The sequence below is a fragment of the Amphiura filiformis genome, chromosome 11, assembly GCF_039555335.1.
Source record: "Amphiura filiformis chromosome 11, Afil_fr2py, whole genome shotgun sequence".
In the NCBI taxonomy this organism is placed as follows: Eukaryota; Metazoa; Echinodermata; class Ophiuroidea; order Amphilepidida; family Amphiuridae; genus Amphiura; species Amphiura filiformis.
Window position 1 is genome coordinate 15,277,102 of NC_092638.1, and position 25,904 is coordinate 15,303,005.

The window sequence follows — 25,904 nt, forward strand, 5'->3', positions numbered from 1 at the left end:
GGACACGTGAATAAAATCATGTAGAAGACAAAATGGCCGCTAATCCGCCTATTGTCTAGACCTAGGCTACATCTTCCGGTTTGGTTATGTAACCTAGGATGCTTATCCTTCGTATCGATCCCTGGGTTAGTGTAGTGGTCTTCTCAATCGCTTCTCACCACTGTGGCCGGGGTTCAATTCCCCGGGTCAATTCCCCGCGTTGCAATATGTGAGTTTGGCTGGCGATCCATGTTCGTCCTCGCAGGTTTTTCTCCGGGTGCTCCGGTTTTCTCCTGCATCTAAAATCGGACCTCTTCCCATATCCCTGTCCTATGAGCACTAATGGGCTTAGCCTGGCTTCGGCCGAATGTTATAAATAAATGAATAAATATGTACAGGTTAGGTTTTTCACTCGGAACATTTCATTACCATGCACAGTGTCAACACCCTGTATTATAAATATTTTTTCCATACAGCTCTATACTCCGTTGAAATCAATATTCTATTATTGACACAGATAAAGAAAGTTTACATATGCATTGTGTTATAGGACTTGCACCTGGAACTTAACTGAATGGGCTAAACGTATTCCTCTATACCTATAAAGTATAATTGTAATTCTCAAAATTAAATATATCACAATTTTTACTTTGATTTCAAAATCTTTACTTATAAAATGCAGTAAAAGATATCCACAGCAAGCTGCAAGGCCCCGCTAATTAGTGTATTGCTTTTCGAGTTAGTGTACTGGAAACAAAACCCTGGTTTTACCTGAAAACAAAACGATTTTTCGTGTAATAGAAACATCATATGGGGTACTAGAGCATGCACAAATCGTAATAATGTGTAGAATATAGAAACTCTGTGTACGTATCTCATATGATAGTCATGGTATGCTTAGCCTGAGTCGCTCGGCCTATCTCGAACAAAATCGCCATGCGTAGCTCTTAAAAATCGAGAGGATTCGCTGTACTATCACGGCAATTTTTGACACGAAGATATAGGGATGATGACGATGTGCCATGTTTACCTAGATAATGCAGCAAAGTTGTCAAGGTCAATAGGCTTAAATGGGGGTTGGAAATATCCTAGATAGTGAAAGTATTTTCTCATTACTGGTGGACACACGATAATTCGCCCAATAAAGCCAGTTCCAAAAATTACTTAAGTACATGCCCTATGGAGAAACCAATTCTTTTGTTGTCCATTCACCCATGTAATAATAGCAATCTGATTTCATTATAACAGAAACACATACTCATCATTTTCCTTTATTGTGGATGAGTAACCAAATGTTGACATAACTATAAATTGGATATCCACCACAATAGAATATCTGCTGGCATTTATTTATCTTCTTAACTCCTCAACAATGGTTACTGACCTTAGTCAATGGACTAAATCTACAGAACTTATCCATGGCAACTCATGGCAAGCTCTTTGAGCTGTGTGAAGGATCAAGAATATTTTCTAAGTTATTGTTGGGCCAACTATCGAGTGACCACCGAGTAATGATTTCAATTGTTATATCAAAACGAACATTTTAACACCTCTTTCCTCTATTACAATCGGAACATTTTCATGTTTTTGACCTCATATGGCTTAAATTTGACCTATGACCCTTTTGGTAATAAATCAAGAACGGTACGTCCTATAGCTAGGTTTAATTTTGGAATTTGACCCTGTATAAATTTTAATGAATCTTTTCCCGCCTAAAGCTACTCCGGTTCAATTGGTAGTATGCATGTATACCCCATGCATGTATACCCCATGATGTACATCCCACTATACATCCGATAGTAGTGAAGCTTTACCCATTTGGGAGATTTGATGAACCCAAATATTTGTCAGGATATTTGCCGAATGGCTCATCGCGCCAAATTGTTACTTTCAAAAACCCCCTTTTTTCTAATTTCGCGGACACGGATGTATCCCTATTGCCGTGATTTCCTGGTCCGCTCTGACACACAAAAATTCCCCTTTTCCACGATATTTAGACCACGCATTCATTACCCACTTTTGTGTCAAGGATTGAATATTTTTTGTTACTGGGACATTTGCGCGCGAAGCCCATGAAAATGTTTTCAATTTTATACTATTTCAGCAGAAATGAAGGTGAATTTTGCAAATTTTATTTTGCGAGCGCGCAAAATTGTGCAATTTTACCATTGTTACGAGCCGTAATGACTCAAGGCCAAAATCACATTTTACCCGAATTCACACGAATGTCAACTGCACTGTATACTTGTATTTATATATATCTTTTACGTATAAAATTCACACACAAAAATGGTGCTCCTTTCTCCAAATACTAATAACTCCTTGCGCCATTCTCCAAACACTTAACTCCTTGCGCAGTTCTCCAAACACTTACCTCCTTGCGCAGACGACAATCTCCACAAATGGTGTTCCTTTCATCGATCACTCTCTTTCTCCAGGAAACAAGCATCTTTCTGCACTGCTCCACTTTATTGGCAGATGTGTTGTTTTATACACCAGACTCCAGCAAGTCTCTCTTGTTTTATAAACCAGACTCCAGCAAGTCTCTCAAAATCTCCTGCGTTGCTGTTTTATAATAGCACATTATTGGCTGTACAAACTTGTTTTAATTGTACCTCTTTTGAAGCACGACGACCAACACATGGTGAGCTTACAAACTCTCTTCATATGCCTGCCTAGAGCAAACTCAGGTGCTTTCACCTTTATACTCACAATCTATTAATAGACCATTCGGTCACATTGACTTCCTGGGGATTCCCAAAATGATGTCATATTCACTTTACAATCTTGTGGATTTCCCAAATTGTGCAACACAATGAACATTCTAGAAAAGCAGGGGAATTAATCTGCAAGAAATTGTTTGCACATAAACATTATGTAGCCACCGGTTTACAATGGTATAAAAATCTCAACTTTTTTTTTAGACAAGTGAGGGATGATGCTGTGGATCACGAAATGACCTTTTAAGTGGGCTTAATATCCTTTAAATGGTTTGTGTGTTCGGTAGACTCCATAACTACTCATACAGTATGATAAAAAACACAATTTGGTAAGAGCATAAACAGAGAAACAATTTTAACAATCTAAAAATCCCTGGAGGGGAGAGGTTACTAATACCACATTACCCTCGGTGAGATCCACAGCATCTCACTCTCGAAACTTCGGGCAGGGTATAAATACATGTGCCAATAAAACCCGTATCCTGCTATGTTTCCTTAAGTTTTGAGACAGTACAACTTACTGGAAGCAAGGAAGGATGTGGAGTTGGAGCTTGCGGAGCATGCACTGTGATGATATCATCTGTAGATCCAGACATCAATACACCAGATATACAGTAAGATGTTGTTCATAAGTCATAACTCAATTCCCACCTCTTCATCGTAAATTCAGTGACGTATCGTGAGTCATTCGATTGAGGAGTGTCACCAAGCATGATTGAGGGCCTATCACACTGGCCGTTTTCTGGCAATTCACCCCAATTGGGAGACGTGCCCTCCGTGCCCCTATGACACTCCCAACGACACTACGTCACTGTAAATCATTCAATGTTTGATCAGCTAAAGGGAAGACTTTTTTCCTGGGTAGGTTGGTTCTCATGTGATATTGGTTTTTGTAGGTCATATTAAAGGACCTGTAGTAGGGCTACACCGACTAGTTACAGGTTTTCAAGATTTTGAAGGTTTCAATGTCGAACCTAAATTAACTATAGTCTGTATAGCTAACCCTAACTATTACCCTTACCATAACCCAGCCTTAACTCTAGCTAACCGTATTTCAAATGCGAGACAACGATACGTACGTAGCGAATCTTCGACAAAGCTGACGGTAACACGACTTTGACTACTGGGACAACAATAGCATGCATGTAATGAATTTTGTGATATTGTTTTCCCAATGTTTTAGTCATTTGGCAGTGAACGCTTGTTTGTATCCTGTATGTGCCGTCCACGGTAAGGCGGTTACCACAGTAGAAGGTATTGGCAGTACCAGGACTAAGCTACATGCGGTACAGGTAAGATTGTCAAATATATAATTCATTCATATTTTTTGTGTGTTTACCGAAGACAAAGTGTTTTTCACATAATATGCGAAAGTCAAGGAACCGAGTTTAAAGCCCAAGTCTATGTCACTTTGACAAGAATTCAATTTTGCCCAGCCATGCTACGTACATTTTTCGTACAGACAGTCAGAGTTCACACCACTCTTCACCATACATAAATTCGCCCAGTCATATTTCCCAAATATGAAATTTAAAAAAAAAAGTTTGGCAGAGGTGGGCCTCAAACCCACGCCGCAGCTGCATATAGAATCTCGAAGTCCAGCGCGCTAATCCATTGGACCACATGAGTTGTTGGTAGTCATATTGAATTTTAAACATATATATAGGTTATTGGCAGGGTTGCCAAAAGATTTCAGCCCGAATCGCGGGTCAAATAATCGAAAAGTCGCCCAATTTTTCTCTTTACCATTGGTTTCTATGGGGCAGGCCCGGGGGCAGGAAACTATCGGAAGTCGCGGGAGACAATGTTGAAAAGTCGCTCAAATTTTTTCTTAACCATTGGTTTCTATGTGACAGGAAATTGTCGCGGGGAAAATCTTCAAAATTCGCCCAATTGGGCTACCAAATCGCGGGTTTGGCAATAGGCAACTCCAACATTTCTCGGGTATAGCATAGAAATACAACAATACGTGTATTGTGCTGCACACAATACATAATATCGATTTTGACTGCATCTTGCATGGATATCGGTCCATGCAATCATGGAATTAAGAGACATCTATTGAATTATTTACGTAACATTCTATAGAGGGTACGTATCAAGCTATTGTGATAACAATGAAGTCAGCGTGTCTTTGATGTGGATCAGACTTTATTGCCAGTTCGTTTATTTACAGGTTTATTATTTTGACCAAAAATCGTGTTTTTCTTGATTATGTTTCAAGTATGTTGTTTTTATTCGGAAAAAAGTGACAGGGATGTTAGATTTGTAATCTATAATTACAGAAATCCAATCAAAATATCGATTTCTACCCAAAATTACAGATTTTCTTAAACTTCAAAATATTGGAAATCATGCATTTACGTCTAAACCGCTAATTAGCGGTAATAGTTGATATGCGCACTTGGCACATGCGTTACATTGTAAAATGAATCCCGCATCTATTTGTGTGCCCGGGGCTGCCCGAAATTGCTGTTGACCAGAATGTTCCAGAGTCGGGTATTATCTTTACATTTTGCGTAAAATAAATTGTATTTCATTTCATTTTCTGTTTTAAAACTGCTATCTGAAAGTCTAGCATATATATACATTTAATCGGTAGGTTTTCACATAATTACATACTTTTAATAAAATTGTATAAATTAAACTGATAGCATTCTGACCATTACGTAGGGATTTTATAAAATCTGTTTGTGTTCATAAAACTAGTCATGCACTGCGGTATTATAACACAGCCCATTGTCAGGACTTAGTACACGACATCGTGCTGCTATTGATTTTTAAGCGGGAACTTTGATTTTAGACATGGTACACGTTGACCATGCGTTGACTCAATTGTTCCACTTTCACCTGTACTGCTTTTGTTCAGTATCGCGGCAAGTATGATACTCACTTTGATGTAGTATTTGACCAGCTTCCATGTGTATTACTTCCATGATGCAATGTATAGGGATTCTGCCATTTTCTTGTAGGCCTATAGTCCCCGGAGTATAGACGTTGGGTTTCCCCCCAGTTTATTCAAGATTTCCACATAGAACCCCCAAGATATTTTTAGAAAATGGAAGATTAGATTACCATAAAAACGATACAGTAATTTTATCGGGGTTCTATGTAAAAATTACATAGATTTTTCTTCTTTTTTTGAGCGTCCATTTTCAGTAAATTCAAGAAATATTTTGACGTATATAAAATATTTTTGATTCCCACTCATAAACAACACCAACTTTTCCACAATTGGGTATCACGAATCGTTCTACATGTTGTGCAGTTAATATTCATATATTCCTTTATACATAGAATGCTTCACTTTTTACACAAAAAATTTTCCGCGAAAACCCGCCCACTCTGCTATTTTATAAAGATAATCAGACTTCCCTAGAACATGCAATAATTAGCATTAAAACCAAGCTGTTTTTACGCATTTTAAAAACGCTTTGGCCGGATCGCGAAGGTCGCTGTAGTCAAGAGTTCATATATGCACAAAAACATTTGCGCATTGACCATGCATATATATACAGGCTGTATCAAAATGATTGGTACCCATCAGTTTTCAGTGATTATGCCATTATGGACAATACTGTCTCATCAAAATCATTACTCGTTGACTGCCGATAAACGTCCCAATAAATCGGACTTAGTCACCGGTCAGTTCTCATGATAGATATCCATGGCTAACGATGGTTAACTATGAAAACATGTTAAAGGACATCAAGAAAATTTTCTAAGTTAGGCCTATTTATTTTGAGCTCTTTCGAGTATCGACGAGTAATGGATATATTCTGTAGATTTAGGTTTTGTCTGTGACTGCTAATGTGAGGCCGTCGTAGGTCGTACGGGGCTCAAACTCGGTGGGTGGGTGTAGCTCTGTTTATGTTCGTTAAGTCATCCGACCCCGGGGCCCCCTCCCAGGGGTCATTTGAGGTCAAATGACTAAAAACTGTCATATGGGCATGAAACTAGGTCATACGGGACTCAAACTCGGTGGGTGGGTGACGTTCTGTCCTGGCAAGAAGATGTTTATGTTCGTTAAGTCATCCGACCCCGGGGCCCCTCCCAGGGGTCATTTGAGGTCAAATGACTACAAACTTTCATATGGGCATGAAACTAGGTCGTACGGGACTCAAAATCGGTGGGTGGGTGTAGTTCTGTCCTGGCAAGAAGATGTTTATGTTCGTTAAGTCGTCCGACCCCGGGGCTCCCTCCCAGGCGTCATTTGAGGTCAAATGACTAAAAACTGTCATATGGGCATGAAACTAGGTCCTACGGGGCTCAAACTCGGTGGGTGGGTGTAGTTCTGTCCTGGCAAGAAGATGTCTATGTTCGTTAAGTCATCCGACCACGGGGTCCCCTCCCAGGGGTCATCTAAGGTCAAATTACTAAAAAGTGTCGTATGGGCATGAAACTTGGTAGGTACAGTCAACATTTAAAGCAGCATTTTTGAAGGTCATTTTGGGGTCATCCAAGGTCACCACGGGTCATCTGAGGTCAAATTAGTAAAAGCTCATATATGGGCATGAAACTTGGTAGGTACAGTCAACATTTAGAGTTATAAGTTTAGGTCATTTTGGGGTCATCCAATGTCACCCTGGGGTCATCTGAGGTCAAATTAGTAACAATTGTCATATGGGCATGTCACCATCAGCCTGGTAATCGCGCCCAGCCGAGAACCGCCAAATATGGGTAACCGCCTAGTCTATTTTAAAACTGATGCATCAATGACTATGTTCATCATGTCATATAGAGGCCTTGCATGCGACGTATCATCCCGTAAATATGGCGGACTACTCAAATGCATTCAACAAAAGCATGATTGCAATCTACCGTGACAGTTCGTCTCACACACATAATCCTGCACTACGATCAAATAGGTTGATGACAACATTTGATTGAATGGACTGCACTCCGCCATAACTACGGTGAAGGACACCGGTTGAAAACCTTTGTTTGGAGCCAATCAATAATTTCATGCAGGGCCTCTATTGTATCATTCTCACATAGATATAGAAATACTAAATTCGTTCAATAGAGAGCTTGCGAAATGACGTTACGTTAACTTTAACTTTAACTTCTAGAGGATTATAGAGGATTATGTATTCAAACCCATCTTGGTTTTGAATACATAATCCTCTATAATCCTCTAGAAGTTAAAGTTAAAGTTAACGTAACGTCATTTCGCAAGCTCTCTACTATCTATATTTTTACTTCTAGTAGAGCTCCAATCTAAGGGTTAAAGTTATGTTTTAGGTTAGGTTAGGATTTTTTAAAGTACCCAGTACAGTGAACCTTATGGTACAAATGCGCGCGAAAATTTTAGCATAGGCCTATTGAAACTAAACTGGTGAAATATGGGACAAAAGTGGAATAAATTCGCGCAAAGCGCTAAAATGGCATTCTGTGGCTATAAAATGGCCAAATATGAGGTTAATTTCGACACAAACCAATACACAGGCGTCAATATTGGGGGTGATTATATTGACCATCCCCTGGCAAAATATTGTGGCATTTATCCCCCCCCGATCTACGCCTATGTAATTTAGAGCCCTGTGACTCCATCGGTCTCCTCTCCTCTCTCTCCCCCCCCTTTTTTTTCTTCCTCCCTTGGCGGAAACTCTAATAGGCACAAAGGACCAATATGCGATACGTAATCTATTTCCTCTTCTTTCTATATCTAACCTCCTTGGGCCTACATATTAGTACTGATATATCATACGCTGGCGAAATTACGTAATTAATCGGATTAATTAACATACTGAGCAATAGGTGAAAACAATTTTGACAAAAGGAGTTGTCCTTGTCAATTTGTAGACATGTACTTTTGATTATTTACATAGCTTCTTCTCCAATCACTGTGTAAAACATCCATCCAAAAATCTGATTGCTATTATTATATGGATGAATGGACATATCACAAAAGGATTGCTTATCTCAATAGGGCATGTACTTAAGCATTTTTTAACTGACCGGCGTTATTGGGCGTTTTATCGGAGGTCACCGAGTAATGCCGAAGATCAAAATCGATTTTATGTATTGTGTATGTATCATAGGACGCTCGTATTAATTGTCTCTATGCGCTTGAGAATTCAACAATATAAATAATGGTAGCTCTATTATAATACACATTAATGTTTTAAGCAGATAAAATTCCAAAATATAATACGTTTTCTGCCTTTGCTTGTCACGTGGTAGGCCTATGTTGAAGTTGCGATTAGCCTATATTTTTAAATAAGTTTCAGCTGAATAACAAGAAGACAAGTGGCCTAGTGGTCTAAGGCGCTAGGCTCATAGAGTACTAAGCGTTGCGCCGTGAGTTCGAACCCGCCTCTGCCAAACTTTAAAAGAAGTAAATTAAAATTTGACTTTTTTAATTTCATATTTGGGAAATGTGACTGGGAGAATTTATGTATGGTGTGGAGTGGTGTGATAGGGCATGTACTTTAACTGGCCGGCGCGGTCCGGTGACTAAGTCTTTATTGGGCGTTTTATCGGCAGTCAACGAGTAATGGTAACATAAGATCTACCAATTTTAGTTAGATTAATGTGATAAAAGGATATAGACTATAAGTGTTGGCCATTCCAAGAGAGTCTTATGTTGCATTTAAGAAGCGGGCTTTTCAATAAATACCAGAACCAATGGATGCCGATCATTTTGATATAACTTGTATTGTGACGTATGAGAAAAAAACGGCATTGATTGAGAATCATTATCTATTCTTTAGATAAGCAAACAGTTTGCCACCGTTTAGACACCTTTTTCTCTAGGAACGTCTTGCTAAAGCTCACGGGTCACAGTGCGGATTCTGTACTCCTGGTATGGTGATGTCGATGTATACGTTGCTACGCAACCATCCCAAACCCACCAATCAGCAACTCTTACGGGCAGTGGAAGGAAACCTGTGTAGATGTACCGGATATAGACCAATATTAGATGCCTTCAAGACATTCACGAAGGTATAAGACATTTCTTACAGATATAAAACAAGACTATTTGAAATCCTAAAATATAGCGATGGTGGGCCTTTTGTTATCACCTGTCATCACATTCACCTTTCTCTTCGTCTCATTTTCACAAAAGACTTTTTTGTTTCCATTTCATTACATTTTTGTGTCAATCCTTTGATGATTCACTCGGAAAAGCAGTTTACAATAAGAAAGGGCGTTAATAGGGCAAATTGAGTGATTTATGCCCAATATCTTTTCAGGAATCGTGTGGCGATGGTTGCCAGTGCATTAATGGTTTTACCAACGGCAGTACATCTCCAGTTCATGATCGGGTACGTTTTGATTATCCAGTGGTAGATTAGCATAGATGGCGAGTAGTGGTAGTTGGGAGCGTAATCTAGTAAAAATGTCGGGACACAGTACAGCCTGTCTCAAAGAAAATTGTGCAAGTGGAAAGCGCCATCTTTGGCAAATAGAAAATACTGTTGTGACATGATGCTTACATCAACGTCAAGGGAGCAACCCTGGCTTTTAAATACCGTTTGTTTCATTCATTTTAGTTTCGGCAATCCAGAGATCTGCTTCACTAAACAAATGTATGAAAACCCTTTTGTGCCACTGTTAGAAAATTGAATCGAATGTTGTATCCAAATACATGTACAGTACAGTTAATAAAAGAACATTCATTTGTAGGATTAGAAATGATTATGTAACAATTGCTCAGTAAAATTTCAAACGTACACGTATACGATTATGCAATATTTCATTGACAAGATTTTAATTTTACAACAGAGTGTGCAATATTTGTTTGTCTTTTAACATGTCTTGAGTAACAAAGAGAACAGTATTTGCCATGATAAAGTCATTGACATGACATGTACACTTTATTTAATTTTACAGCAGAATGCGAAATATTTACTTATATTTTAATCTGTTTTAAGTAGAAAAAGAGAATCATTATACTGTATCATAATAAAACAGTAAAAACAATTTTATATTGTTGTGTAATAGATGCATTCTTTTGATTTCACGAAGGAACTCTTGATAAACTTGATGCTATCTTTCGGGACTTAAACTTGGATAACAAATGACACAAAATCACACAAATGATTGTTTAAATGTCTGCCATGTTGCTAACAAAGATTTACCGTATCATTGATGCATAACTATACCGTGCACTTGATGTTTTACTTAAGGGCGCACAACACTGGATATTACACTATCATTGATTTACATGTACAGCCCTCTTCCCTATTAAAAGTGGCACAATTGTGATTTTACCCCTTGACGTTGATGTAAGCATCATGTCACAACAGTATTGTCTAATTGCCAAAGAGGGCGCTTTTTATTTGCACACCACAATTTTTTGAGACAGGCTGTATATGGATGAATTGCTACCTGTTGTGGTGTATGGAGTGTGTGTGGGGGTGTGTGTGTGTTAGTCTACTATACGTCATTCTTTTGCAATCCTTTGATGATTAATTTGGAAAAGCATTTTACAATAATAAAGAAGTTTATACAACAAAGCAAGTTTAACAAAATTAGTCAATTGTGCCCAGTAGCGTAGCCAGCGGGAGCAGAGGAGCAAAGTGCCCCCCCCCCCACCCCAATAAAAAATGAAAGAAAGAAGTGCCTCTCTGACAAAAAATGAAAGAGAAAATCAGGAGGGTAAAGGAAAAGAAAAGGGGCAAAATAGTGTAAGCTACAAAATTTTGCTACGCTCGCACATTGTAAAGATAAAGTAATTCCCATGTAAAATACCAAATTTTTGCAAACCACTCGCGCACATCGTCCAAATAAAGCCCCGAAATTTTATTTTGCCCCCCCCCACCCGAACAAAAAGCTGGCTACGCCCCTGATTGTGCCAAATGTGTTTTCAGGATTCGTGTGGTGAAAATTCCCAGTGCGTTAATGGTCGTACCAACGGCAGTACATCTGCAGATCATGATCAGGTAAGACGTGGCCATATAGTAGTAGATTTAATAGTAATTGGAACTTAATCTAGTAAATGTTGATGTTATATTGACGTTAACACCCGATAAAGGAGATACAATTTAAACAGCTTTGTTTTTTATCACTTCAAACTGTATCAGTGGCGTGTCCAGGGAAGTGGGGGCTTTGGGTGCTGAAGCCCCCACTTTGTTAAAAATCATGTAAAATCAGCCGGTTTTGGCGATTTTAGCCATTAAGCTCCCCGCATAACTCTGAAAGGCCCTCTGAGCCCCCCGCAGGAAAAGATCCTGGACACGCCGGTATGTATCGAAATATCAATAGACTGAATGTAAAATTGCTTCAGAAGATCAGATTTAGAGCTAATATCTGCAAAGAAACAGCATTATTATTTTCTGCAGTATCTATTTCGGTGAGGATGTCAGAATGACATTTGAAGAGGGATTTGAAGAGGGATTATAGTAGTTTGAAATTGATAAGACAGATGTTCTGTTCAATTCTTAAATTGAGATCTAAGCTGTACCTATTGTAGATTTATTTGCTTTACTGTATTCATATCCACGCACCTCCTCTGTCTGTGAATGGAATGTTTCCAGCACGACGAAGAGGTGATATTTTTGTTAAAACCCTTCACATATAAAACAACATAGGTAAACACATTTACAAAGCTGCGTTTGCAAAGCGAAAACTATACACTGAAAGATATATGTGATGCAATCAAGCAAAATCAGTCGGAACTCGGAAATATTGATTTTGAGATATAGCCAAACAAAGGCAATATTTCCTTCTGTTTCCTATTGTTTTGGAAGCGTTTTAATTGCTCATATCTTTGGAACTGGTTGTTCAATTTCAATGGGGTTTCTGCAAAATCCAGGTTTGTAAATCCTTTTTACTATCCTATAAGAAACTGAAAATTTATTATTGCCGAGTTCCGACTGATTTTGCTTGATCGCATCACATATTATGATTGATCCGATTCATCAGGATCGGTAGAGTAAACTCAGTAGAAGATTCTTAGTATGTGATCCAGAATGTTCACTTACTTATGTACGTTTCAACAACAACTGTTGTCTTACCGATAGTGGTTGGTCACTACAAATCAATTCTTGATAAAAGACAACAGGTGTTGTTGAAACGTACACAAGTAAGTGAACATTCTGGATCACATACTAAGACCCTTATCTACTGTCTATCTACAATCAGTCGGAACTCGGAAATATTAAATTTTCAGTTTCTTGTAGGATAGTAAGAGGCATTTACAAAGCTGTATTTTGCAGAAAAACCCATTGAAATTGAACAACCAGTTCCAAAGATATGAGCAACTAAAGAGTTTCCAAAACAAAAGAAAACAAAAGGAAATATATCCTTTGTTTGGCTATATCTCAAAATCTATATTTCCGAGTTCCGACTGATTTTGCTTGATCGCATCACATATTGTTTGTTAGACGTCATTCAAAAAGTGATGGTTGGATTCTGCAAAATGACAAATCATATTAATTTCTTTGCAGATAACAAGTGGTCTTGGCAATCCTAAACTATTCACTGAGTATGATTCATCTCAAGATATCATATTCCCTCCTGAGATATTGGTAAGCAAAAATGCAGTTCGTAATCTGCTTATAAAAATTAGTTTCAATTTACGATATTAAGGTTAGCAACTAAATTTAAACTGTTGCGATTTGGTAGTTCATAGCATCTTGCGAATGGTAGTGGGCTACCGGGCTTTGGTAAAAATTGCATTGGTCATTTCACAGCGAGTGTGTAGAAGAATTCAAATATCACAAATATGTGACCGTACAGCACGAATGAGCCGTAAATGTCCTCAATTGTATTCTGAGTTACAGTGTAAAATGGGCATGAAGGTCGTATTCATAGGTACCTCAATTGGGTGCTACGTGTACCTCATTTAATGAGATACACGTAGCACCAAATTGAAATACCTATGGATATGACCTTCATGCCCATTTTACACTGTAACTCAGAATACAATTGAGGACATTTACGGCTCATTCGTGCTGTACGGTCACATATACTTTTGTAGGTCCTATGGTTCTTGAGTTATGTTGTAAAGGGTTGAAACAACAACACTTTTGTAAAACGTACGTAACTTATTAAAAACAATAAATCAAGCAAGTTTTCAAAGTGTATGATTTGTAGACTGAACTTTTGTAAAACATCAAATTGTTATTTTTCAATAATATATTGATTTAGATAATGAAAATTGATATTTTGGCTGCTTCGACCAACAGTACCGCGTCTACCCTTAAATGTAACGCTCAATCCTCATTTTACTAACTTTCCAGTACCCATCCTCCCACATTCAACTTCTCGAAAAGATCATGTACACCGGCCTCATATCATTCATCAACAAACACAATATTCTGACTAACTCACAACATACAGGGTGTCTCAATAAAAATAGGCCCTGTGGATCGGGGGACATAACTTAAAATATCAGCAGTAAAATTAAAACTTTCTTGCAGATTCAAAATCCATGAAGTATCTTCTCTAAATTGATGCATCAATCATCAAAATCCGTTCACTCGTCACTGGGATAATTGGGAAACTACAAATATACTCATTTTTTGACCTTTCCAATGGGACAATACACATTAACATAATGTGCTGCATTGTAGTTTAGAATGGAAGAAATTAACAAAGTTAAGGGTTGACTAAGTATTGTTGGTCGAAGCAGACAAAAATATCGATTTTCATTATCTAAATCAAAATATTATTGAAAAATAACACATTGATGTTTTGCAAAACTTCATACTATGAAAACCTCATTAATTTATTGTTGTTAATGAGTTATGTACATTTTACAAAAGTGATGCTGTTTCATCCCTCAGCCAAAGCTCACTACCATTCGCAATATGATGTGAACTACCAAATCGCAATAGTTTGAAATAGTGTCAAACCTTAACTCCCAGTGTTGCTAGGTAGGAGATAACTTGTCTGATCAGCAACTTTTCTGTTATTGATGTTGTTTATCAATCTTTGTTTATTTCACCATCAATACTATCACCTGGACATTTCATCTTGAGGGAACCAATTTCTTTTGAATCAAATATTTCAGCCACTTCAATATAAAGTTCAGCCCTACTGTTGGTTGACAAATGTATGAGCAGCAACACGTATTTTTTGTGGAACCTGAGAGCACATCAGACATATCGAATTGCATTTCGAAAATGAGGAATGTCCTTCTGATATCAAATAATTTTTTTAAATTCGCAATCATGCAATTTTATGGCAAATGATTGAAAATTGAAAAAAATATTTGATATCAGAAGGACATTCCTCGTATTCAGATGCAATTCGATATGTCTGATGTGCTCTCAGGTCCCACAAAAAATAATGTGCAAACGTTGCTATCCGAGCCCTTAACCCAAAGAGAAACGTGTGAAAAACATTCTTTGGGAGATTGATTGATTGATTTTGAACACTTGATTTCAGCAACACTTGGCGTTTCCTTTTATTTCTTTTATAATAAACTACACATTATTACCCCATTGGAATGGTCCAAAATGTGTCTATTTGTACAAACTTAATTATCTCAGTGACGCGTGAACGGATTTGGATCGTTTTTGCAACATTCTTTAGCAGACACTTCATGATTTATGAATGTATAAAAAACAATTTTATTTTACTGCCGATATTTTAAGTTATGCACCACTTTCCATAGGGCCTATTTTTATTGAGACACCATGTAGATTGTGTAGTAAGCACACTACACATATGGCACTAATGCACATTGGCAACACAAATCAATGAAGCAAGCCTCACAAAATAAACTGTCTTAATCTTTCCAAAGCATTTGATACCATCAAACACGACATATGATATAAACCTGAATACTATTATAGAACCCAACTATCCGGGCACTACACTTCAACGGTACAAAAATAATATCTCGTAAAAAAACTTATTGGTTCGTGGCTAATAATGTTTCCCATACCATGATAACAATATAAAAAAAAATTCATGAAATTTTCACTCACGCAGCACAGTGTCCAAAAATGCATCATTAACATTAACAATGAACCCATTTACCAAATTAGCACCACCAATTGCTTGGTGTCATAGTATTGACAATAAATAATAATAATAACACCGTGATTTTAGGCTAACATTTGTTCATCTCGACTAAATTCACATTTTTCAAAGGTTCTTTTCCCGACATTTGACAATGCCCTGCCGAAAAAAATCCATGGATTTATTGAGGTAAATATCTCAATATACTTACATGTATATTGAATGACATAAAGTCAAGTAGATAGCAGTTAGATGCTTCCTTAAATGATAGTTATACTTAATCATTGTTTTATCCATCAACACATATGACATAATACAGACTACCAAAGGCGAATTCCTGAAGACGTGTTGGTTTCGCAATGGCGGGGTTGCTTGGGCTTCCATCGGTTGCCTTGAGGAGTTGCTGGAATTAAAATCAAAGCACCCTGGTGCTCCAATCATTGCTGGAAATACTGCTCTAGGTAACTAATGGTGCCTCGAATATTACATAAAACAATTGACCTTTTCGGTAAATTCGGTAAAGCCTTTGAGAGCCCCGGTTGAGAGCAGACTTGAGATGCCGTCAATTGACGTCACGCCGATCTGCGCACATCGTTTAGCGAACATTGTTATTGCGCATTGTTATTGCGCATCGTCGTGACGTCAAATGATGACATCTCAGGTGTACTCGCAAAGCATTATGGGATTTACCGAAAAGGTCAATTATGTTCCTCTGGTTCCTCAAGTTTGTGTTTTAAACTACCTTTTGTACATTGCCCATAATGCGTCTTGGTTTTATCCTCTAAATACGTCACACTTATGACGTCATACAAATAACAAATAACGGACAAGAAATTTCACAAATTTGAACCCTTAAGGCAAAAATATAACTAATTTTGCCGACGTCAACTATGACAATAATGAGAAGAAAAGTGCAATATGTTCATCAGTTCTCGGCACACAGATTTTAACAAATTGACAATGTAAACATGAATCTCTTGCACAAGATATTCTACACGATTGATTGCCCAGTGTGTTTGTTACGAACGACTGAAATGGAGACCATGAGTATGTGTGACGTGATCCCTGCTCATATTGTTGTTATCATGTTCCTGCTGCGTTTGCTCTTGTATTGTGCTTTTCCAGTTGAAATCCAGTATACACCCCAAATGGACGATATGACCCTAATCATCCACACAGGGAGTGTGAATTTCAAATGGGTTACCTGAATGGGTGAGTCCATTTGAAATCTACACCTCATTATGTGGGAGATTACGGCCATGTCTTCCATATAAAGGGTTTGAAGGGGATTTTGAACTGGAATATCCTGTTGTTTGTTGTGCTGTTGTTGCTTTTACTGCTGCTATACGTTATAAACAACTTGTAATAGAGATAAGTGGTTTTTCAATGGTTTTGCTTTGCTAACAGAACAATTTTCTCAAAATCATTGTCCCCGTGGTAGGTATTCAGAAGAGGTTTACAGGTTTTAGTTATCCGGTCATATTGGCACCCATTCATGTTCATGAGCTGCAGCAAATAAAGATAACTGAGGAAGGTTTGGAAGTGGGTTCTATGGTTACTGTCAGCCAACTTTACGATGTATGCCAGGAACACGTTACGAAAATACCAGGTTGGTGCTAGAAACCTACCGTTATGAATTTGACAGATTGCCGAAATTCATCACTTTGCTCAATTCTCTGCTAAATTCTCTGAATACACAAACAGCTGATCAGACCACATGGTAGTGCATCGTCAACTCTATGCTGCCATCTTTGGCTCATTTATCATCATTAAATAATTATTATGCTACCCTCTGTATTTCTCTCTCTCTGTGTGTCAGGTGGCGCTGTGTAGCGCTGCTGTGGTCTTCACAAGAGTACGCCATCTCACTCGATCCGATGCCAAGTGTGTTGCACCTTGCATTCCCTGGTTAGAAACCAGCTTCACGTCATTAGTCCAAGATGTTGGTGGACGTCCTCTTCCTCGTTTGCCTTCCATGGCCCCTTGCAAAATCTGTTTTTCTACACCTCCATGTTTCCTGACAATATGGCCAAAGTACTTCAGCTTTCTCTCCATTATGCCGCTTCTGATGGTTAGACTTGTACCAATCTTGTCAAGGATCCAGGAATTTGTTCTCCTGTCTTTCCATGTCACTCGTAGAAGCCTCCTGTAACACCACATCTCAAAAGCATCTACTCTTTTCCTATCATTCTTGGTCATAGCCCAAGACTCGCATCCATAAGTGGCAATGGAAAACACAGTTGCACGAAGTAGGCGTACCTTGAGGTCAATGGATAGGCCTCTGCTTTTCCATATGCTTGACATGCCCTGCACAGTTGTCCTTGCAATAGCCAGTCTTCTCTTAATTTCAGTTGTGCTGTCACCACTGTTGTTAATCATTGAACCCAGATATTCAAATTGCTTCACCTCCTCAATCTGTTGTCCATCTATCACAAACTCATCACTTTTTTCTTTCTGTCTACAACCATTATTTTTGTCTTCTTTGTGTTCAGGAGAAGGTGTTTTTCTTCACTGGCCTCTTTGATGCGCTTCAAAAGATCAATCAGCTCTACTCTGCTGCTACAAATAAGAGTGGTATCATCGGCGTACCTCAGGTTAGTAATTCTTGTGCCGCCAAACTTCACTCCACCTTCAAACCCCTCCAAAGCTGTTCTCATTATGTCTTCAGAGTAGATGTTAAATAGGTTTGGTGATAGCACACAGCCCTGTCGTAAGCCTCTTCCAATCTTGAACCAATCTGTGTCTCCACTACTTGTTCTGACTGCCGATTCTTGGTCTTCATATAAGCAGCTGATCAGATCCACAAGATGACTTGGAAAACCCATCTTTTTCATAGTTTCCCACATCTGAGGGTGGCTAACATAGTCAAAAGCTTTACTGTAATCTATGAAGCACATGTAAAGAGGAAGTCTATGCTCTCTGCATTTCTCAATCACATTCCTGATATTGACAATTTGGTCCCTAGTACCCCTTCCTTCACGAAATCCTGCCTGCTCATCAGATATTTCCTGCTCCATTATGTTCTTCATTCTCTTGATGATGATCTTCAGAAGCACTTTACTTGCATGACAAATCAGGCTGATGGTCCGGTGATTGGCACACTCTTTCAAATTTCCTTCTTTGGCAGTGGAATAAATACTGCCCTGCACCAGTCTCTCGGCCATTTCTTCTTTTTCCAGATGATACCACATAGACGCCACATTAGGTCTATCCTTCTTTCCCAGTTGCCTTCCACAACTCAGAAGCTACATTATCAATGCCAGGTGACTTAGCATTTTTCATTTGTTCCATGGCAAGCTCAACTTCAGATCTCAATGGTGGAGGTTCTTCCTCACTCGTTTCACACTGTACATACACCTTGTCATCTTGTGCCTCAAACAGCTGGGAACTATACTGAACCCATCGCCTTTTGATGTCTACACTTTCGGTAAGAGTGTTACCTTTCTCATCATTTATAACATCCATCCTGGGGTCCACTTCTTGGTAAGTTCTTTGGCAATACCAAAAGCTATTTTTGAGTCACCCTTACATCTTTCCATTTCCACACACTTCCTTTCGATGTAGTTTCTTTTGTCCTCCTTAAAACTTTTGGAGACCTCTTTGTTTAAGCGTGCCCATTCTTCCTTTCCTCCATCTGCCTTTGCTCTCTTCCTGTCATCAGCTAGGTTTAAGGTCTGCTGAGAGATCCACGGCTGTTTCCGTTTCATCTTTCTAGGGATGTACTTCTTTGCTGTGCTCTGGACTGCTTCTTTCATGTCTTCCCACAATTCATTTGGGGTCTGCTCCTCTTCATTAACTTTCAGTAACTCATCAAACCTGTTCTTCACATCTACTGAATATTGAGTGGGAATGTTGTCAACATCATACCTGGTAGGTGGTGCATTGTCTCTCTTAGCTCTCAGTTTTAGTTTTACTTTGGCTACAAGTAGCTGATGGTCACTACCACAGTCAGCGCCTGGTCGTGTCCTGACATTTTGGAGTGATGTTCTCCACCTCTTCCTGACCATGATGTAATCGATCTGGTTTCTTGTTCTATCTCCTGGGCTCATCCAAGTCCACAGTCTCCGTGGATGATGCTGAAATAACGTGTTCCCAATGACTAGGTTATTAGCTTCACAAAATTCCTCCAGTCTGTCTCCACGTTCATTTCTGATCCCAAGTCCATATTGGCCTATACACCCAGTTTTCTCCTTCATTTTGCCAATCTTAGCATTCCAATCCCCCAGTACGATGAGTAAGTCTCTTCTAGGTATACTATCCATAACTCCTTGTACCATCTCATAGAAGTCTGTCATCTTACTCTCTGATGCATCTGATGTTGGTGCATACACTTGTATGATAGATATATTTAAAGGATGTCCTTGCAGTCTTACAGTCATCACTCTTTCATTTATTGGATTATATCCCAAAACACACTTGGCTGTGGTTCTTTCTATTATGAAACCCACACCTCCACGTTTCCTTCCAGTATCTTTTCCAGAATAGATAAACATACTTCCATCATCTGTAGTGAACCTCCCTTGTCCAAGCCACCACAACTCTGTTACTCCTAGGATCTTAATATTGTTTGCAACCATCTCCTTCTCCACAACTTCAATCTTTCCTCCTGACATACTGCGTACATTCCATGTAGCAATATTTATTGGCTTCCTTAAAGGGGTGCTGTTCCTTTCCTTCCTGGGACCGTCAAGAACAGGACTTCCTGTAGCAGGCTTTAATCCTGATCTGTCATCACCAACAGGTGTACTCTGAGCAGCATCTCTCTCTTCCCCAGTAGCCATTGACGTATCTTCCGGCCTGCGGGTCGCACCTTCCGATACCATCGTTTTCTTTTGACTTTGTACTCTCATGCTTACATTCAAGGCCAAATAGTACAGTGGGTGGCCAGGTCCTTCCGTACCAACAGTAGAGGGCCATTCCTGAGTTCTTACAGTACTAGCCTCCTCTTGACACAAACCATCTCCCTGGATGCCAGATGTGAGCTTTGTGTAATTGTGTTTTGTCGTTGACCATACGGTTGATTCCTCCGGCGCAACACATACATCAATGCTGTTGACCATTGACGACTATTTAAACCATAGCTAGTATTCGCTATTTACCCATAGCTGGGTTAAAGAAGGTTCACCCTACGAAAGTGTGCCTTCCTTCTGCCTACTCATACCACACTGGCGAGATAACATGGTAGAGGCTGGATGAGCTCCGAGTTGGAAGAGAGGAGTTCTTGAAGTCAGCTCTTTTCGGTAAATTCGGTAAAGCCTTTGAGAGCCCCGGTTGAGAGCAGACTTGAGATGCCGTCAATTGACGTCACGCCGATCTGCGCACATCGTTTAGCGAACATTGTTATTGCGCATTGTTATTGCGCATCGTCGTGACGTCAAATGATGACATCTCAGGTGTACTCGCAAAGCATTATGGGATTTACCGAAAAGGTCAATTATGTTCCTCTGGTTCCTCAAGTTTGTGTTTTAAACTACCTTTTGTACATTGCCCATAATGCGTCTTGGTTTTATCCTCTAAATACGTCACACTTATGACGTCATACAAATAACAAATAACGGACAAGAAATTTCACAAATTTGAACCCTTAAGGCAAAAATATAACTAATTTTGCCGACGTCAACTATGACAATAATGAGAAGAAAAGTGCAATATGTTCATCAGTTCTCGGCACACAGATTTTAACAAATTGACAATGTAAACATGAACATGGTAGTGCATCGTCAACTCTATGCTGCCATCTTTGGCTCATTTATCATCATTAAATAATTATTATGCTACCCTCTGTATTTAAAACGCTGATTTCCTTCAGTCCACTTTGTAGTAATAAAGATTTGTGGTTTCCTTGGGCTATTTACTACTTAAAAATTATCCAGCGAAGTGGTTACGTAACTCCCTAGTACCTGGATCACGCACCTTTCGGAACTGGTAGTACACGCCGTAGACATTGTGTTGCGATCATTTTGATCAAGGTGCAGAACTCAAAAGCGTGATCCAGTTTCCATAGTGATAATCGGATTACACGTAACACTTCGCTGGCGAATAAGTCTTTGTGTCTCATATCCTATTCACTGATGGGAGTATGTCTACAGATTCCAAGATGAGTAAACAATAGAAGTGAGTAAGACCGGACACAGGTAGTGGGGTTAACCTTGAGTTGACCTCACATAGCCTCATTCCAATTATAGTGGGGCGGGGTGAGGCCGTTAAGAAATCATACAATACGGATTTAAAAGCGTGTGTCCTTTGCTCCCTTCAATATTAACGATGCATATATAGATGAGAAAAGAAGAACCCTTGATGCACTTCTAGAGATATTGGCCAGGTTTGCTGGAGAACAAATAAGGAATGTTGCGGTGAGTAAAGATAGATCTTCATACTCACGATAAACTTTTGTAAACGCTTGTAGCTTGTCCTGGGGAAAAACAGAACCTTTGGGTGTAGACATAGTCTGCGACGTAATAACGTATGTACTTACGAATGTTAATCAGATAATTTGCATGTGTTATTCAAAATACGCTGAAATACGCAACATAGAATAATGACAAATGAGTTAGCGCTTATTTGGCTCAATGAACATGGTCACTGTTCCTGTAGGTGAAACGAAATGTGGCGTGACACAACCGACAACTCAGTGGCGTAGCTGCCCCCCCTGTGAAAAGTCTTGCCCCGCCCCCCTCTTGCCCCCCTTTGGGATGGTGACCGCCCCGATATTAAAGACTTTTTTGTGTTTCTGACCAAATTTACATTATATTTTGCCATTTTAACCTAAAAAGTGCCCATTTTTGCGCGCTTCACGCATTTATTCACTTTCTGTACTATATTTCACCAGTTTAGCATCAATATGGCAAAATTTTTGCCATTTGTAACATTAACTGATTTTGTCGCCAAAAGGTGCCCTTAAAATTTGTCTTGCCCCCTTTGCCCCCCCCTCTGAAAAAGTGCTGGCTACGCCACTGCGACAACTGCCAGACCACCTTTTAGGCTGATGGTTTCAAAACATGCGCCAAATCAATAGGGTAATAAGGTTATTCACCTCTTCGGCAAATCCCACGCTGCACATCGTAACTACGCATTCACCGTGCGCAGTAACGATTGGCGGAAACGATGTTCGCATTGGATTAATTCACTATAGGATTTGCCGAAAAGGTGGATATATGAACAGTGGTCATATGATATTACCTCAAGCATGTCGATAAACTATATAGTTCCGAATCTGTGTTTATAAATATGTTTTTTAAAAAACACTGCAATCGTCTCATCTATAAAGTGCCCTTCACAGGTTACTTGCCTATACATTGTGGGGATCACCTTTACACACCGAGTTATTCTCTTCTTGTGTACAAATATTTGCCTTCCTCCAGACAATTGGCGGACACCTGATAGCTGCCCAGCCTCATTCAGATCTCAACGCATTCTTTCTTGCATCCAGATGCTCTGTCACATTAGCAGCACATAAAGGTATTTCAATCTTTTTATATTACATGTATCAAGGGATTCGTGCAAGAATATCGTATCAACAAAAGCCTGACGTATAGACATCTGACTGCATTTTATATCGTACAAATATGACACCAGGCAGCTATTGCAGATGGGTCGTTCTTGTATTCACCCATCGATATCTATATTAGGTTGATCCAAACGTCCTACCCAAGGTTCTGCCTTAACTCGTATAATTTCAGTTCTGCAAAAATGGTAGCTTCTCAAATCATTGGATTATACACAGGAGTGTCTACTAATAAGAGCAGATTTAGGAAAGAAACCAAAAGCTTAATGACGTCCTAAAACGTTTACGATTACCTTTGTAAAAAACGTGTTAAATATAGGACAAAGTTGATCTTTCGGGTTGGAATTTCAAACTTACGTTAGAGGAACGGAGGGAGATGGTTAGCCATCTAACGAAAGCACTTTCGTTTATGGGATGTTATCGAACTTTTGGTTTGTTACCTTATTGATTTCTGTAGATTCAATAATAACCATAATACCCAATTTAGATTTGGTACACCATTTGAATGATAAAATTCAAAATTCATGTCCTTCAACGAAAAGCTAAATATAGATCAAAGCGTCCTAAACATGCTAAACTTAGAAAAGTGCTTTTGAGGAACCAATATCTAAATTATCATATTTAACTGAATATGTTAATATACAAATATAATTGTGTTTGGTGAGCACGGTAGCCAAGCGGAACGGGCTCCGACTCATAATTGGAAGGTTACGGGTTCGCGCCCCGCCGACGCCATCATGTTGTGCCCTTGAGTAAGGCACTTTATCTCGATTACTCCTCTCCACCCAGGTGTATAAATGGGAACCGACATTCTTAAGGGGTGGGGTATGAACGTTTGGACAGTATTTATTGTGGGACATTAGAGCACATCAGACATATCGAATTGCATTCTGAATACGAAGAATGTCCTTCTGATATCAAATAATTTTGATTTTTGAAATTCGCAATGTAATACACATTTTATGGCAAATGATTAAAAATTGATATTTTTGATATTTAGCAGTACTCGAAGTAAACTTTATAAATCTGATGATTTATACTTAAAGTGTATGTAGTTCAAGTTCAAGTTCAAGTTTATTTGTTTTCATCTCAATTCACAATAAAATTATACAAATGGAAATTAAAGATAAGGAAAACATAATGAGATAACTTATAGAAACACAATAAGAACATGAAAAGTGAAGAGATGTGGATGCCGCAAAAACGCAGAGCGTGAAACTTGTGGCACCCAATCTGAACAAGATGGAAATTTAACTTACGCTACAAAATTAATATGTACAACGAATGTATCATGTGGCCGAAATATGAATAAATGAAAATTAATTGAACGGAATCAATAAATCAGATAATAATACTTGAAAGTACAACAATAAAAAAAATATAGTTGGGATAAAAAGCCGACGATCAATTGAAAATTTTGACCTTTCGTATTGAAGATATGGATTTTTTCCCAAAACACCAAAAAAATTAGGTCTTTTGGGGAAAAAATCCATATCTTCAATATGAAAGGTCAAAATTTTCAATTGATCGTCGGCTTTTCCTCCCAGCTACATACACTTTAAGAATATGTTATTAGATTTATAAAATTTACTTCGAGGACTGTTATATATCAAAATGTGAAAATATCAAATTTTAATAATTTGTCATAAAATTTGTATTATATCGTGAATTTCAAAAAATGAAAATTATTTGATATCAGAAAGACATTCTTCGTATTCAGAATGCAATTCGATATGTCTGATGTGCTCTCATGTCCCACAAAAAATACTGTCGAAACGCTCAAAACGCTCATTCCAGATCCCTTAAATGCTGGGAAGGTAACAGACTCACTGTGGAGGAGGTGTGGCGATCCCCCATAGCAACATTTCACGATGAAGTCTGGCCTAATCGCTATCGAAAGAGAGCTGGGCACTGCGGCCTTTAAACATGCAGGTTCGACTCCTTTACCTTTACCTTATATGTTAATAACTTTTCCTTCAGGAGTCAAGAAGACAGTGCCTTTGTCAGGAGACTTCTTTCCTTCAAGATTGAAGACAAATGTTGCAGAAGATGAAGTCATTGTGAATATCAGTATTCCATTCACCAAAAAGGTTAATATTTGTTGTTATTTCGCGCTCACCTCTCGTGATTATTGTGTACAATATTTCAATGAGTCTGCTTTCTGAATCAGAGGATGTATAAAGACATTCCCATAACCCAATGGGGTTTCTGACCTTGGTATGTCTGGCTTTTGTACACATGTGGCACAGTTGACCATACCTTGCATTGGGATTATGATTAAATATCTGGTGTTTTTATCCTTTTATTTAACATTCAAAACATTGAGACTTATGAATTAAATTCATGCAGTGGGACATTAAAGGTCATATATATTGCTCGTACAACATCATATCATTGGCAAGCTAATATTATGAGGACAATGAAAATGACTCTTTTTGAGAAAATAAGACGTTTAAAATTGATATTCCGCAAAAACCAACTTAAGCGATGAGTTCCTTCGAACGAGACAGATTTGACCTAGAAAAAAGTTGACGTCATGAAATGACTGTGCCTGCTTTGCGAGAAAGGACTATAAGCATTCTCAATGCACAGAACATATACTGTTATTGTTCACAGAAAAAAAACTTAAGTATTACAAATTTAATGGTTTTTAAACATATGGATAAAATCAGCCGCTTCTTTTTTTTATATATATTAGTAAATTATTGTGATATTACAATTCATATGTATATCAATATCATGAGAAATATTTGGGCTTTATTTCCTGTTATTCATCAGTG

At 38.5% G+C, this 25,904-nt stretch overlaps 1 protein-coding gene across 1 annotated transcript in view; it reads left to right on the forward strand.

Annotated features, from left to right (window-relative positions):
• The first annotated feature begins 1,351 nt into the window (after window positions 1-1,351).
• The window catches only part of LOC140163508 (xanthine dehydrogenase/oxidase-like), a 79,193-nt gene continuing 54,640 nt past the window's right edge, over window positions 1,352-25,904 (forward strand). The window contains exons 1-9 of the mRNA XM_072186822.1: window positions 1,352-1,410; window positions 3,200-3,313; window positions 3,883-3,991; window positions 9,459-9,647; window positions 9,899-9,970; window positions 11,519-11,590; window positions 13,097-13,177; window positions 15,940-16,081; window positions 25,105-25,214. Of these exons, the coding sequence (XP_072042923.1) occupies window positions 1,352-1,410; window positions 3,200-3,313; window positions 3,883-3,991; window positions 9,459-9,647; window positions 9,899-9,970; window positions 11,519-11,590; window positions 13,097-13,177; window positions 15,940-16,081; window positions 25,105-25,214 (948 nt within the window). The remainder of the gene's footprint in view (window positions 1,411-3,199; window positions 3,314-3,882; window positions 3,992-9,458; window positions 9,648-9,898; window positions 9,971-11,518; window positions 11,591-13,096; window positions 13,178-15,939; window positions 16,082-25,104; window positions 25,215-25,904) is intronic.